Source organism: Haliaeetus albicilla, chromosome 12 (assembly GCF_947461875.1).
Source record: "Haliaeetus albicilla chromosome 12, bHalAlb1.1, whole genome shotgun sequence".
Classification (NCBI taxonomy): Eukaryota; Metazoa; Chordata; class Aves; order Accipitriformes; family Accipitridae; genus Haliaeetus; species Haliaeetus albicilla.
In genome coordinates, this window is record NC_091494.1 from 16,454,546 (window position 1) to 16,467,630 (window position 13,085).

The window sequence follows — 13,085 nt, forward strand, 5'->3', positions numbered from 1 at the left end:
GTCAAGGACAAGTTTTGCAACCATGAATCCGAGGGGTACGCTTGTCATCCCACAGCACACAGAACTACGGGGGAATTTAGGCAAGTCTTTTGATAGGCGGGGTGGCGAAAGAGGGCAGTATCAAAATCATAAGAGGGCGAAATCACGGAATTATTCTGTTCTGAGACAGAAGAACAAGACGGGCGGAGCACTGCTAGGTTTTCCTATCTACAGCCTCGACGAGGAAGGGGAGCTGTTGTTTTCCTTTCATAAGGCAAACACTTCTGTCATTGCCTGACAAGTTCTGAAGGAGGATACAGGTTACGTGAGGAAAAGGCGGGACTGCCGCTGCGCTACACGTATTAACGGCCGTGCCTGCTGCGCGACTTGGAAACGAGTCGGGCGGCGGTCGGCCGGCCGCGGCCCCTCTGAGGGAGCTGGAACAGCCGAGCCCCCCCGGCCCGGCGCCTCCGCCCCAGCTCCCCAGTGAGGCACGGTGAGAGGCCCCTCCGCCCCCCCGGCGGCGCGCTGGGCCCCGGCTCCGCCCGCCGTGCAGCCGCAATCGCATCCCCCGGCAACGCGGAGCGCCCCGCGGGGTCCGGCCGCCTCCCCGCGGCACAGCCACCGCCGCGTCCCGCCGAGGCCCGCGGCGCCGGGCCGCTGGCGGAGGGGCTGCGGCGCGCCGGATGGCAGGTAGACCCCGGGTAGGGGGAGAAGGGGGCGCCGCCGCCCTCCGCCTGCGCCCCGCGGGGCTGTTTCCACCGGACAGCGGCAGGGAGCGCCGGGAGTCCTGACGGTGGCAACGCTCCCCACACGGCGGCGGCGTTATGCTGGCCCGGCGCCTCAGGCGGCTCCTGCAGCCCCGCGGGCGCAGTAAGGGGGCGGCGGAGGGGGGGGGGATTAGGGGGAGAGCATACACTGGCCAGCCGCACCGCGGCCCTGCTCTGCCGCGGGCCCCACCCTGTCGGGGCTCGCCCAGCCGCGACCGGGAAGAGCTGCGGGGCTCTGCCAGCGGCGAGTCCCGCCCGCCGCCATGGGGCGGGAAGACGGCCGCGAAGGAGCCCTCAGGGGGGGCCCGGGGAGCTGGGCGCCGAGGAGGAGCCGGACGAGGCCATTCTCACCGGCGAGGGGTGGCAAGGGTGCACCGCGCGGGGAGCGGCCGGGGATGGAGCGACTTCCCCCTCTGTTCCCGCCTTCAGTGGGCCGTGCCGGTTTTCGCGGGCTTTTCTCCTCACGGCGGGTCTTTTTCGCCTTCCCGTCCTTGCTCAGCGATGCCCGCCTCCGAGGCCGTCCTGCAGCCATCCCCCAGCAAGAGGCAGAAGGGCTCGGTGCCTGCGGAGCCCACCGCACGGCTCCGCTTCACTAAGCTGTCCGAGAACGCCTCCGCCCCCTCCAGGGGCTCTGCTGGGGCTGCGGGCTACGATCTGTACAGGTGAGTGTACCCCACCCGCGGGAGGAGCCCACCCCACGTCCCGGTCCGGCCCGTTTCCTGTCAGGGAGAGGCGCTGCCCCCCTGCTCGATGAGCCCCTTCTCGGGGCTCCGGCGGCTGAGAGGGCCCCCGTGAGGCAGGTCGTCTTGCTGAGCAGAGCCCCCCCGGGAAGGCTCGCCGGCCTTGCAAAAGAGGAGGTCAGGGCTGGCCTGTTCGTTAGCTTCTTTCCTCCTCCACCCCTCTCCCTTCATTTCTAGAGATCTGTGGTCCAGTCATGCTGCAGCACCGATTTTGTTAGGTAGCGATGCAGCCATTGGCCAAAAGTCAGGCTTGACACGTTGGCCTGAGTTGCTGTTGGCGCCAGCATTGACTATGTGCCTTCCTATTGGAAGAATCAAAAGGTAGTGCATGTGGCCCCTTCCTGCCAGCACGTATGCTTTTCTGCTTTCATCTTGGCTGTTGGGTACTGCCTGCCAAAGGAAGCTGAGGCAGTTTGATAATGCTCCTAGCTGGAAACCATCTTGGTTGCTGTACAGACTTAGGTTTTGCTTTGCTTGAACTGGTAATAACCATTGTTCAAAGGTTTTCACCGTGTTGAGGAATAGCTGCAGCTAGTCTTGTAGTTGTTTGCATAGTGCTTCTGTGATCAAATACACTCACTAATTATATCTGAACTCCACTGCAACCTCCTCTACCTTCCCTTATTTACCGTTACTTAGAATAATCAGTCTTTTTCTCACTTCACCTATCTGACTTCCTTCCTGAAGCTTTGCTTCACCACATTTGACACTTTTCCTTTGTATTCCTTTTGTCTTACCAGGTTTGCTTTTTGTTCTTGTTCCAATGGTGCACTGTACACCTGGAAAAAGTCCATTTCACAAAAAAACTTTTGGTGCTTCCCAGTGTTTAAGAATCAGTTCATCATCAAGGCCAAGATATGCTTGCCTTAAACAAGTAGAACAGTCTCACTGTCATATTGTCACCACTGCCTTTCATTAAACCTCTAGTTAGGTAGCTTCCGAAAGTTATTAAAAATCTCTTTGATTCTGTTGGGAACTGCAAATTATGTGAACTGTGAAATTCCAGCCTGCTCAGAAAAAAAATTGTTGCCTAAAATGTAATGTAATAGATTATTATTTTTGATTACAACTAGTTCATCTGCTGTAGAAAGCTTAATCAGAAGAGTGTATTATCCTTAAAGTTTCTGCTTTTGCACAAAAATTGCATAACCCCATTCACCTAATGGTTAATTTAAAGTTAAACTTGTATTTTTTGTCTCTCTTACCAGTTAAAAAAAGGTTTAAAACTAGCAGTCTTAAGACTATGCTGTTCAAATGACACTACTGAAATCTTAAGTTAGCACCATCAAAATGGGAATATCTTGTGGTTTAGGATCTGCATTAGATTTTGCAAATCTGTAAATATTTCTTGTATAAATTCCAGGGTATAAATTCCCAGCGAGAATAATTCTGGGTAATTTTGTACCTTAAGTTACAGAGAAGAAAATTTTCAAAATATTCTATATCAACTAGTGTTTTCTTTCTTTAATGTAGTGCCTATGACTGTGTGATACCACCCATGGAAAAGGCTGTAGTGAAAACAGACATTCAAATAGCACTTCCTTCTGGATGCTATGGCCGAGTAGGTAAGTGAACAGGCTATAAGAAGACTGCAGAGTCACTGTAGACCAGGTTTGACATCATCTTCACATTTAGATTCTGCCTAAAGCTTTCAGAATTAGTCTACACAAAAAAAGAGCTGTCACATGGCTGTGTAATTTACTAAGCCTTGTAATAGACATTTCTTGTCAAATAAATACCTTTGAGGTTTGGTGTATGTCAAATGACAAAAAGGTGATTAGCACAACTTTTCATAATCTACATACAACTTTATAGGCTATGCAATAGTTCATTATTTCTCTGCATTTTCAGAATTTGAATCACAAAGACCAGTTGGCAGTGGACATACTGAAAATACACCCCTGGTTGTTTAAAAATTATCGCTGAAGTATGAGTAGTAGTTTAATAGAATTGAACTACTTTTTGTGACACAATAGCTGGGAGAATTTGTACAAGATATTTTGTTGTGGTTTAACCCCAGCCAGCAACTAAGCACCATGCAGCCGCTCACTCACTCTGCCCCACCCGCCCCCCGAGTGGGACTGCGAGAGAATCAGAAAAAAAGTAAAACTCATGGGTTGAGATAAGAATGGTTTAATAGAACAGAAAAGGAGAAACTAATAATTACAATTACTACACTAATAAAATGACAATAGAAATAATGATTGGAATATATACAAGTGATGCACAATGCAATTGCTCACCACCCACCGACTGACGCCCAGTTAGTCCCAGAATGGTGATCCCCCCAGCCCCACTCCCCCCAGTTTATATACTAGACATGACATCACATGGTATGAAATATCCCTTTGGCCAGTTTGGGTCAGGTGTCCTGGCTGTGTCCCTCTCAGCTTCTTGTGCCCCTCCAGCCTTCTTGCTGGCTGGGCATGAGAAGCTGAAAAATCCTTGACTTTAGTCTAAACATTACTTAGCAACAACTGAAAACATCAGTGTTATCAACGTTCTTCTCATACCCAACTCAAAACATAGCACTATACCAGCTACTAGGAAGACAGTTAACTCCATCCCAGCTGAAACCAAGACATTTATGTTTTGTGCATTCTTTTTCGGAATTATGTATAAATTCTTAAAAGTAAAAAAAGCAATAGCTGCTCTAGTGGAAGAGTGTGATCAGAGTTTGCTGTGTTCTTTAATCTAAAAGGAGAATGTGTGTGCATTTCTCTTATCTCAGACAAAAAAACTTTCGGACAAGAGTTAACATTTTAGCACCTCAAAGTAAGCTAAGGTAAGTAAAAAAAAAAAAACAACCATGCACATAATTTAATTCATCTGTGTATAATATTTCATAGTAAATTGCTTGCCAAATATTGTTTTCCATCATAACTTGAATGGATTGACCTGATAGTCTTTTGAGATTATTCCAAACCAGTAGCTGCCAAAAATAAGCCAAGATTAGATAGTTGGTATCTGCTCCAGCTGCCTTCCTTGGAAAAACCCACTCTGCATTTGGTGGTCTAAACAAAGATATGCTTATATCACTTAAAAATTGCAATTTTATTGTAGCCTGTAGCAGCTGTTATTTTGTATAATATGTGCGTTAACACAGTAGGTCCTGTAAAATCACGTTTATTTTAGAAAGACTGTGGAAACAGTTCTTGCTGCCACGACTGTGCAGAAACACTATATAACTTATAATTACTGTGTAAGAGTTTTAAAAGAAATATACTTACAAAAAAAAATTCTTTTTTTCTAGCACCACGTTCTGGTTTAGCTGCAAAACACTTCATAGATGTTGGTGGTAAGATTTTTGTTCTTTTTAGTAAGACTTTTTAAATCTTGATGGCAGAATTGCCTTAATTTCACATTGTAATATGCGTAAATAAATAATGCTAGCATCATTGGTAGTCTGGCAAAAGGAGATAACTGGGTAACACCTCGGAGAGCCAGTGCATCATAATTATTTTAAAACCTGCTGAATTATGAAAATATTACTGATTTTTTTTTACGTAATAACCATATCGGTTTTTTGTAGGCAATGCCTGGCATAGAAGTTTGGGGTTTTTTTGGTTTAGGCTTTCAGATGACTTTTTACATTCTCCTTTCTCCATTTTGACTAAACATCTGTGTGTGGTTCTTTTCAGTCTAGTGCAAGATCTGAATGAATTAAATCAGTAACATTTTAGATAGTCTTCTATGCAGAGAATATATAGTAATGATATTGAAAAGGAATGATAAAAAGCACTGGAATACACCATTGCTGTGGGCAGAATTGATTATTAGGATGAAAAGAGCTTTAGTTTACTCTTACTGATGAAAATGTAACAAATTACATAAAGCAAATGAAATTTAAACTAACTGTAGATTAATTGACTTAAAAATTGAAAGTCTTTTGAAACAAAACTAAAATCCCACTTTCTACAAGTCTTCACTGCTTGTTTTGTTCAGAACTAGCAACAGATTTATTTTGAACAAGAGGATGGTTTATTAAAATATTATGAGCTTTTCTTTAATCTTGATTAGAAATTCACAGATATCTCTTCAAAAACAGTTATTATAGGCATAGCTATAATCAGAAGCCTTCATGAAAGCCTCACCGTCCTTTTGCTATGTCCCTATAACTGCAACACAAAGTAAATGGTGTTGAAAGTTCAGTTCCAGTTTTGCAGTGGGACTGATGAGAGCACAGGCAGATTCTCTATGTGTTGTATTACAACATGGCATCTACATTGCACAGAAGTTCTCACCGCTAAGATTATTGCGGAGTCACTCTGGGCACAGCTGTAACCACAGTGATTTAACTAGTAGTAAATCTGTATTGCGTTGTTCTAATTATACAAGGATACAGTTCTAAGTTAAATAAAATGTTTTGAAAAGCATGCTGAGAAGTTGAGGCCTTTTCCTCTTCACTAGGTTTTTGGGTTTTGGGGGTGGCAGGGGTTGTTGGTTTGTTGTTCGGGTCTGGTGTCATCCCCCCACACCCCAGTGTTAAACAAGATAGACTACTTGGAACACTGGTACTCAGCCTTTACTTGCTCATAGGCTTGGCTCTAGAGCTGGGGAAGGGTGACTCTAGGCATCCTTCGCTTTCTGATGCCACACCAGCCAAAAAGCAAGGCAGTTCCCAGTGTAATTTAGAGCTGCTGCAGAACTACTTTATTCTATCTGCCTTATGGCATATCAAAGTCTGCCTGTGCCTTTGATACAGTTTTGGTATCAGAGGTTAAAGGGGAGCATCTGTGCGAGCTTTGTGTCATTGAGGCTTTGTCTTAAGAATTTGTTCTTGTACATCTGTTACACTAAGGTTTTTTAAGTGTTGCTGTGTAACATACAAAAGAGCACTAAGATGGGAGTCACAGATTCTCTACACCCCTATAACTCTCTGTAGTATACATGGGCTACTATAGCGTGGTTCTTTAAAGTGACACCTTTAGAACAATTTTTCTTTGTTTATATGAAATAATGCACATGCTCTGTAACAGTCTTTTCAATCTGAAAGTTAAACTAGGAAATACCAGAAGGCAACCAGAAGCGCTTAGCGGGATGACCTATTTAAAAGAGCTGACAGTTGACAAATCATGAGTAAAAAAATATTGCTGACAATTAGTGGAGGACTTCTTAGTCACAAAAACCCAAGCAAACAAAAAAACCCACCACCACCCCCAAACAAACAAACAAACAAAGAAACCAAACCAAAACCCAAAACAAAACTAAAACAATTGTTGCATAATTTTAACTTGTCCTGCGGAAGTACTTTTGTCACAATGAGGGCATTATCCATTTAAGTAAAAATACACTGCCAGAAGTCCTAAGGGTCAGAGAGAAAAATTAGGGTCATGCAAGAATATGTTCAGAATTCACATCTGCTAGGTGTGGATGCTTTCCCAACAAATGACATACCAGACTTCTGACAGACAGAATGTCAGACTGCCAATTCCAATGCATGATTTTTTCAAAAATGATGTAGATGATTTCCACCCAATACACATAATTTAGAAAAGTGCCTTAGTCCTCAGCATAATTATAATTATTGCAACTTGCTGTTCCAGAATAACAGAATGCTAAGGATGTTAGTGTGTTTTGCCAGTATGCCCAGTTACACAGAGTGAATTTGTCACCCTGTACAGAAGGAAAACTGATCAGGTTATCCTGGGTCATATTTTCCTGTATCTTCCAAGGATCATATATTCTTTGATACAAATAGTGTAGTTTGAACTTAAAATCCACATGGTGGTTAAACTCAGTAAGACTATGTCAGAGGAGGTACAATACATTTAAAAAGAAAATGATTGGTAGGGAATTCATTTCACAAAATCTTTACCCATCTGTGCCTTTAACGGAATTTGAAATCGTCATGGCTTTGACAGTGTTTTCAGTCACTCAGCACAGCATTAGACTAATTGTTCTGGCCACAAAACATTTTAAAATGTTATCTTCTTAATAGATAACTTCAACTCTAATTGCAAGTTCTGTTTGTAGTGGATATGCTTTTAAGGAAGAAGCCTGCTCTTCCTCTCTGCATCCTCTGGAAAGCTTTCATCCTCAGAAGTGAGCAGGAAGTGCAATTCTTGCCTGCTAGAAAATACATCTGATACAGTCTGTAGAACCATTACAAGGTGTTTACTTTATAGCTAAGCTTTGAAAATTAGAGTGGTTTTGTGAGAGGGTTTTTTTTCCCCCTCTAGTGAATAATACAAGTGACTTAAGTTTTCAGTGTTGCTGACTTCCATTCAGCCACAGAAATATTAATCAGTCCTATCTTTAGTTATCAGACATTTTTCAAATCCTAGAGAGCCAGTGTCTGGCAGTAGTCAAATAGGTGGTCAAAAGAATTTAGTATCTCTTCATAGAAGTATCTGTTTAGATGACAGCCTTTTCAACAAATACTTGTAAAATAAATTTTAGTGTCTATACATAAAGCTGAGATTGTGCCAATGCCATTGTTTAAAGGTCAGGTAAGCCATCTGACCAAGTTAATTGTAAATCAGTATAGATCCATTATAACACTCCTTTTCAGAAAAAAAAAAAGTTTGGGGTTTAAAAAAGTGTAGAAGTACTAACGTGCCATTAAGCTCTAGTTACTCCAATACAAGCTAAGTTTTAGATTTTATTTTTTTTTCCTTCTCTCCCAGAAAATAGCAGCAATGTCTGGTAGATCAAAAAACTTCATTAGCAGTTAAGCACTAACTAATACACTGAGTACAATTTTTGTCATTATGTAGAAATAAACTTGCTTTCTGTCAGAGGCATGAAGGCAGAAAAGTTAATTTAGAATGACTTTAAGTAGCCTCAGTTGTTCTGTTCTATACATTTTCTTCAGATACTTCTAGCAAAAACGTGACATGCAAGAGTTTCTTGCATGTATAAATCTAACCATAGTACTTTAATTGGTACATTTTATACATATAAAAGCATAATCTCCATTTAAATAGAATTAGTAATCTGTAGTAATCAGTTCTGACTATTGTGTTACACCAGAGCAAAATACTCTTTTATAACAGAAATAAAACTAGCCCTCATTATGTTAAGTTAGCAAATTCCTTTATCAATCTCTAATGCATAGCAATATCTATCCCAGCATATGGTCTAGAAAAATGTTGTCTTAGCTGTACAGGAACACTTGAGAATGGATAAATTCTTAATTTGACAAACCAAAGAGCTAATGATCTTTTTATATGCATTTATGAGCATATGTACATAATTTTATGTGCCAAATATGAATTCTGGCTTTCAGCTGATCGACTTGTGAACAATACACCAAATTAGTGGGCAACTGACTGCAGAACTTGAGTGATACTTAAAATTATTTTTGCTGCCATTACACATTTGTTGAATGTCTCTTTGTAATGCATCTACGTAGCATGGACTCAGTGTCCACTATTGTATAAAACAAAGCAGATTATTTGTGTAGCACTTTTTAGCTAACGCTTTGTGTCACCCCTGGTTTAGCAATTATGTAAGGGCTCTAGATTATCTGTTATTTTAAAAAGGAGGAAGGAATAGTACTTTGCTAGAAGTAAGAAGGCAAAAGTTTCTTGTTACTATTTTATAGTTCAGCCTTTTTTGCTCATATACTTGAAACGTGCATAGAATTTGACTTTTAATATTTTAAGTATTGAATTGCAACATTGAACTGTGGTGGAAATTGTGCAAGAAAGCTCTGATCACCAATATAAGTGATGTACTGCGATTCTCAATTTAACTGATGCGTAGTTAACTTTCTGAAAGCTGGTCTAACCTAAACCAAATAAACAGTACAAGACCTGTGCATGTAGCTTTGGTATATCAAGCTCTCTGAATCAACTGAACTGAATGCTACATTCAAGAATTTTTTTAATAATTTTTTTCATTCTGGAAAACATTAATGCATAGCAACCCCTATGTTTTGTTCACTGTTACTTTTGATAGTGCTCTGTAGTTAGGGTCCCTTTAAGCAATTGCATGCAGTTAAATACTAGTGAGTTAACTTGAGAACTGCACGTTTTTCTGAATTTTCAGAGCTCAGGGGATACTCCCAGTGTTACTAACACCTTAATTAGGAAGCTGTTCAGAAACGTGACTGGATTAACACAGAACATTACAAGGGAAAGAGAGCTGTATAAATACCTTTTTCACACTAGAACTAGTACAGAGATTGTACAGTAACTGTGGACCATATCTACTGCAATATTTTCACACAGCTGAAGAAACTAAGAAAAAACCCCTCAGTTTTCTATTCTTAAGTGTGTATGTTGTGGTTCAACATTAAAAAACTTCAAGGTATAGTCATACTACAATTTCTTCTGGTGGTTATAATCTCTAAAGGTAGTACTCTGTATGTATGATTCTGGGAATGTCTTGGAATTACATGCAATTTTAGTATTTTAAGTAGGCTTCAAAATACATACTTTGGTCCACAAGGAAGCCCAAACTCCAGTTTTTCTACTGGAAATATGCTTCCTGTATCTGAAAGAAAACCCCCAAAGAAGCAGAATATGATTGTTTTAATGTGTATTGGTAGATAATCTCCTGAACTATGCAGTTAATGCAGTTATATAAAATACAAGAGCAAGCTTATTTTACAGTATTTATTTACACTTGAATGTAGCTGAATGATTATTAATTCCTTAAAGCTTTAGTTCTGTTGCCCTGCCTGAGATACGGGATTTGGATCTGTGCAAATCCATAGCTCTCAAATAAAATGTTAGAGTTAAGAACAGATTTCTGCTTTACACTGAAAGAGCTGAAGTTAACAGAACAAATGGAGCCTGAATTTGGTCCAGCTGTCTTGATTTCAGGTATGGTATTACAATTAAAATGAGTAGTACAGTGGTAAAACACTTCTTGATATGTGATGGTGTTTTTCAGTTCTTTTTGCAAAATTGATAAGCATATTTAGATATTTCAGTATTTTCATATATATTGTTTAACTGCATGAGTAGCGTAAAGGATGTCAATATGAGATACTGCAATCATCTACTAATCTAAACCTTATCTAATCTACTTATCTAATATACTGACAACATTTAGTAACTGGGCATCCTCTTAATTCTTTCTTACGACAGCTGGTGTTATTGATGAGGATTACAGAGGAAATGTTGGTGTCGTACTCTTCAACTTTGGCAAGGAGACTTTTGAAGGTAATTGTTAAGCTTGGCAGAGCCTGTTTTCAGCCAACTGGCTGGAAATGAGACACTGATTGTTCTTTAAGTCTATGAAGAGTTAGAATTAGCTGAGAACATTCTTTTTACAATTAACAAAAACATGGAAACTTAACAATGTCCTGTCAAGGAAACACGAAAAGATTCCACTCCTAGAAAATCAGGTAGCATGCAAAAAAAAAAAAAAAAAAAAAAATCAAAACCACAACCACACACACAAAAAAAACCCAAAACACACCACCACCACAAAACCAAACCAACCCAACTTAGCTAAGCTTTAGAATCGTAAGCTGTACTGAAGCACAACTTAATACAAAGTTTCTTTCTTGTTAGCTGAGCAATATTTGAGATAAAAACTTCTCCAGGATCCTGGGAAACTTGAGTAATAAAGATACAATTTTCCCTTAATCATGCTGGCTGTCTGCAAATCGTCAGTTTTAAGCCTCAGGGTCCAGTTAGGATATTGCCAGTGTTTTGCAGCCTATTCTGCAACTTCATGGCACAAGCAACTTATGGAAGTTCTGTGAACCAGACTGGGTACTAATCAGAAATTTGTTTTCCTCCTTTAATCAGTTTGGTTTTTTTTTTTTCCCTCCAGAGAAGTCAGTTCCTCGGTCTAGTTCACAAAAGGAGCCAGTTATACATACAGCTCTCTCTCTCCATCTCTGCAGTATTTATGCGTAATGACACTCAAGATGCCACAGTATGGCAGCAGGAATGAAGGGAGATGCCTTGAGCTGGTACTGCTGCTGAAGCTTCACCTTAAAAGGACTAGGCACGAGTTTATCTTAGCCTGTATTTTTCTGGGACTATTAACATCTGCTTAACTAAGTTTCAAATAAGTGTTTATACTTTAGTACATTCCGATACTCTTGAAAGGGCATTGTCTAAACTATGTATTGATTGTTCACTTTTTTTGAAGTAACTAATAATATTTTAACTTCATTGCAGTTAAAAAAGGGGATAGGATTGCCCAGCTCATCTGTGAACGCATTTGCTATCCTGAGCTAGAAGAAGTTCAAGTAAGTTGCCAAGAGAAAATATTTCTGCTATTTTCAATAATTAATAGTTTAAGATAGTTGTATGTAAGCTGAAATTTATGCTATAGATAAATACTTTGCTTTAAAACTACTTTCAGTGTTAAAACTGCATAGTAGCATTGCTACCTGATTAAAAATCTTGATGCTTTGCATGCATTTACATGGATTGGGTTTTTTTTGTAGTTTTCAGAGTTAACAGGTTGTTTTGGGTTTGTGTATGACAGAGGTACTTGAGAAACACTTCAGTATATACTAGAAACAGTCGTCTCACAATGTGGGATTTGTTTAAACTTGTACAGAAGGTATTCTAAAGTGTCTCAAAAATTTTTGGTTTAGTTTCTCAATTATAGCTATAGTTACGAGTAAATGTACTTTCCTCTATGATGGACAATATCAGTTGTATAGAAACAAAAGGCAAGTCAAGACACTAAACTAACTTATCATAATTGATGTCTTTCAGACTCTAGATGATACAGAACGTGGCGAAGGTGGCTTTGGTTCTACTGGAAAGAACTGAAAATGATTTGAATATGCTTTCTGGTTTTGACTTTTTTTTATGGTATTTGTAAGTTTTCATTTGAATTAGAAGTGGGATTTTAGAGTACATTAAAAAAAAAAAGTTTTATTCAAACTTCTCTGTATCTGTCCTGTCTATTTTTACAGGCAGTGAATTCATCTGTATTATGGGGAAATATGCATGACTGACTTGATTGATTGATTAGTTGATGGATTATTTTTTCTTTTTAGATGTTCAGTCCTCAGTAATAAGAACTCGTTGTTTATGTGCTGATTATACTCTAATAAATTAAAAAATAACTTAATGATTTGATTTTACTCACCTAAACTAAAATGGCTGATTTTTCCCTTGCCAGTTTGTGTTAATCTTCGGAAAGCTATCTTCTGTGTAGCTCAGTACTTCATGCTGAGAGCCTATTTCATACAGAATCGGTGATAATACAGGTATTGATATGACTTCCCACTCTGACTCCTAAATCAGAATAAGGCAAAGATATTTAGTATTGCATCTTCTACAGTCTGTCAAAATACTTGTGTTTTTGTTCAGAGCTAAAGTTCTGCCTTTGATCCTTAACTGATCCTCAAACAGCCAATTTTTCAGCTCTCTATTAAAAGAGCAGGCAATACAGTGTTTGAGCTAAATAACACAACTCATCTGGAAATGACTTCTATATAGCAAAAAAATGCTATGAAACATGCCGTTGAAATATTTGTTGACAAATTCATTGCTAAGTTACTGTATGGAAGAAAGGTTCTGAATTATTGAAGCAGTACATGAATTTTTTTTTTTTCAATTCTATTTTGACCAGTTAACATAGAACTCTTTTGGAATCTGTCCCAAACCTGATTGTTTCTTGAAGTATAGGAATCTCTTAAATGACTCAGAAGCTTTCAGGTGAAAGA

General features: G+C 39.9%; 1 protein-coding gene across 2 annotated transcripts; it reads left to right on the top strand.

The window, feature by feature from the left end:
- Positions 1–515: 515 nt before the first annotated feature.
- DUT (deoxyuridine triphosphatase) lies at positions 516–12,487 on the top strand. 2 transcript variants are annotated; one of them, XM_069798287.1, is made up of 7 exons: positions 516–672; positions 1,249–1,411; positions 2,963–3,054; positions 4,743–4,787; positions 10,531–10,605; positions 11,578–11,648; positions 12,127–12,487. In XM_069798287.1, exons 1-7 carry the CDS (start codon positions 666–668, stop codon positions 12,181–12,183), a joined length of 510 nt encoding a protein of 169 aa, XP_069654388.1. In that variant the 5' UTR covers positions 516–665; the 3' UTR covers positions 12,184–12,487. The 2 variants fall into 2 exon arrangements, with proteins under 2 accessions (XP_069654388.1, XP_069654387.1); XM_069798286.1 differs by lacking the exon at positions 516–672 and adding an exon at positions 701–852.
- Positions 12,488–13,085: the final 598 nt, after the last annotated feature.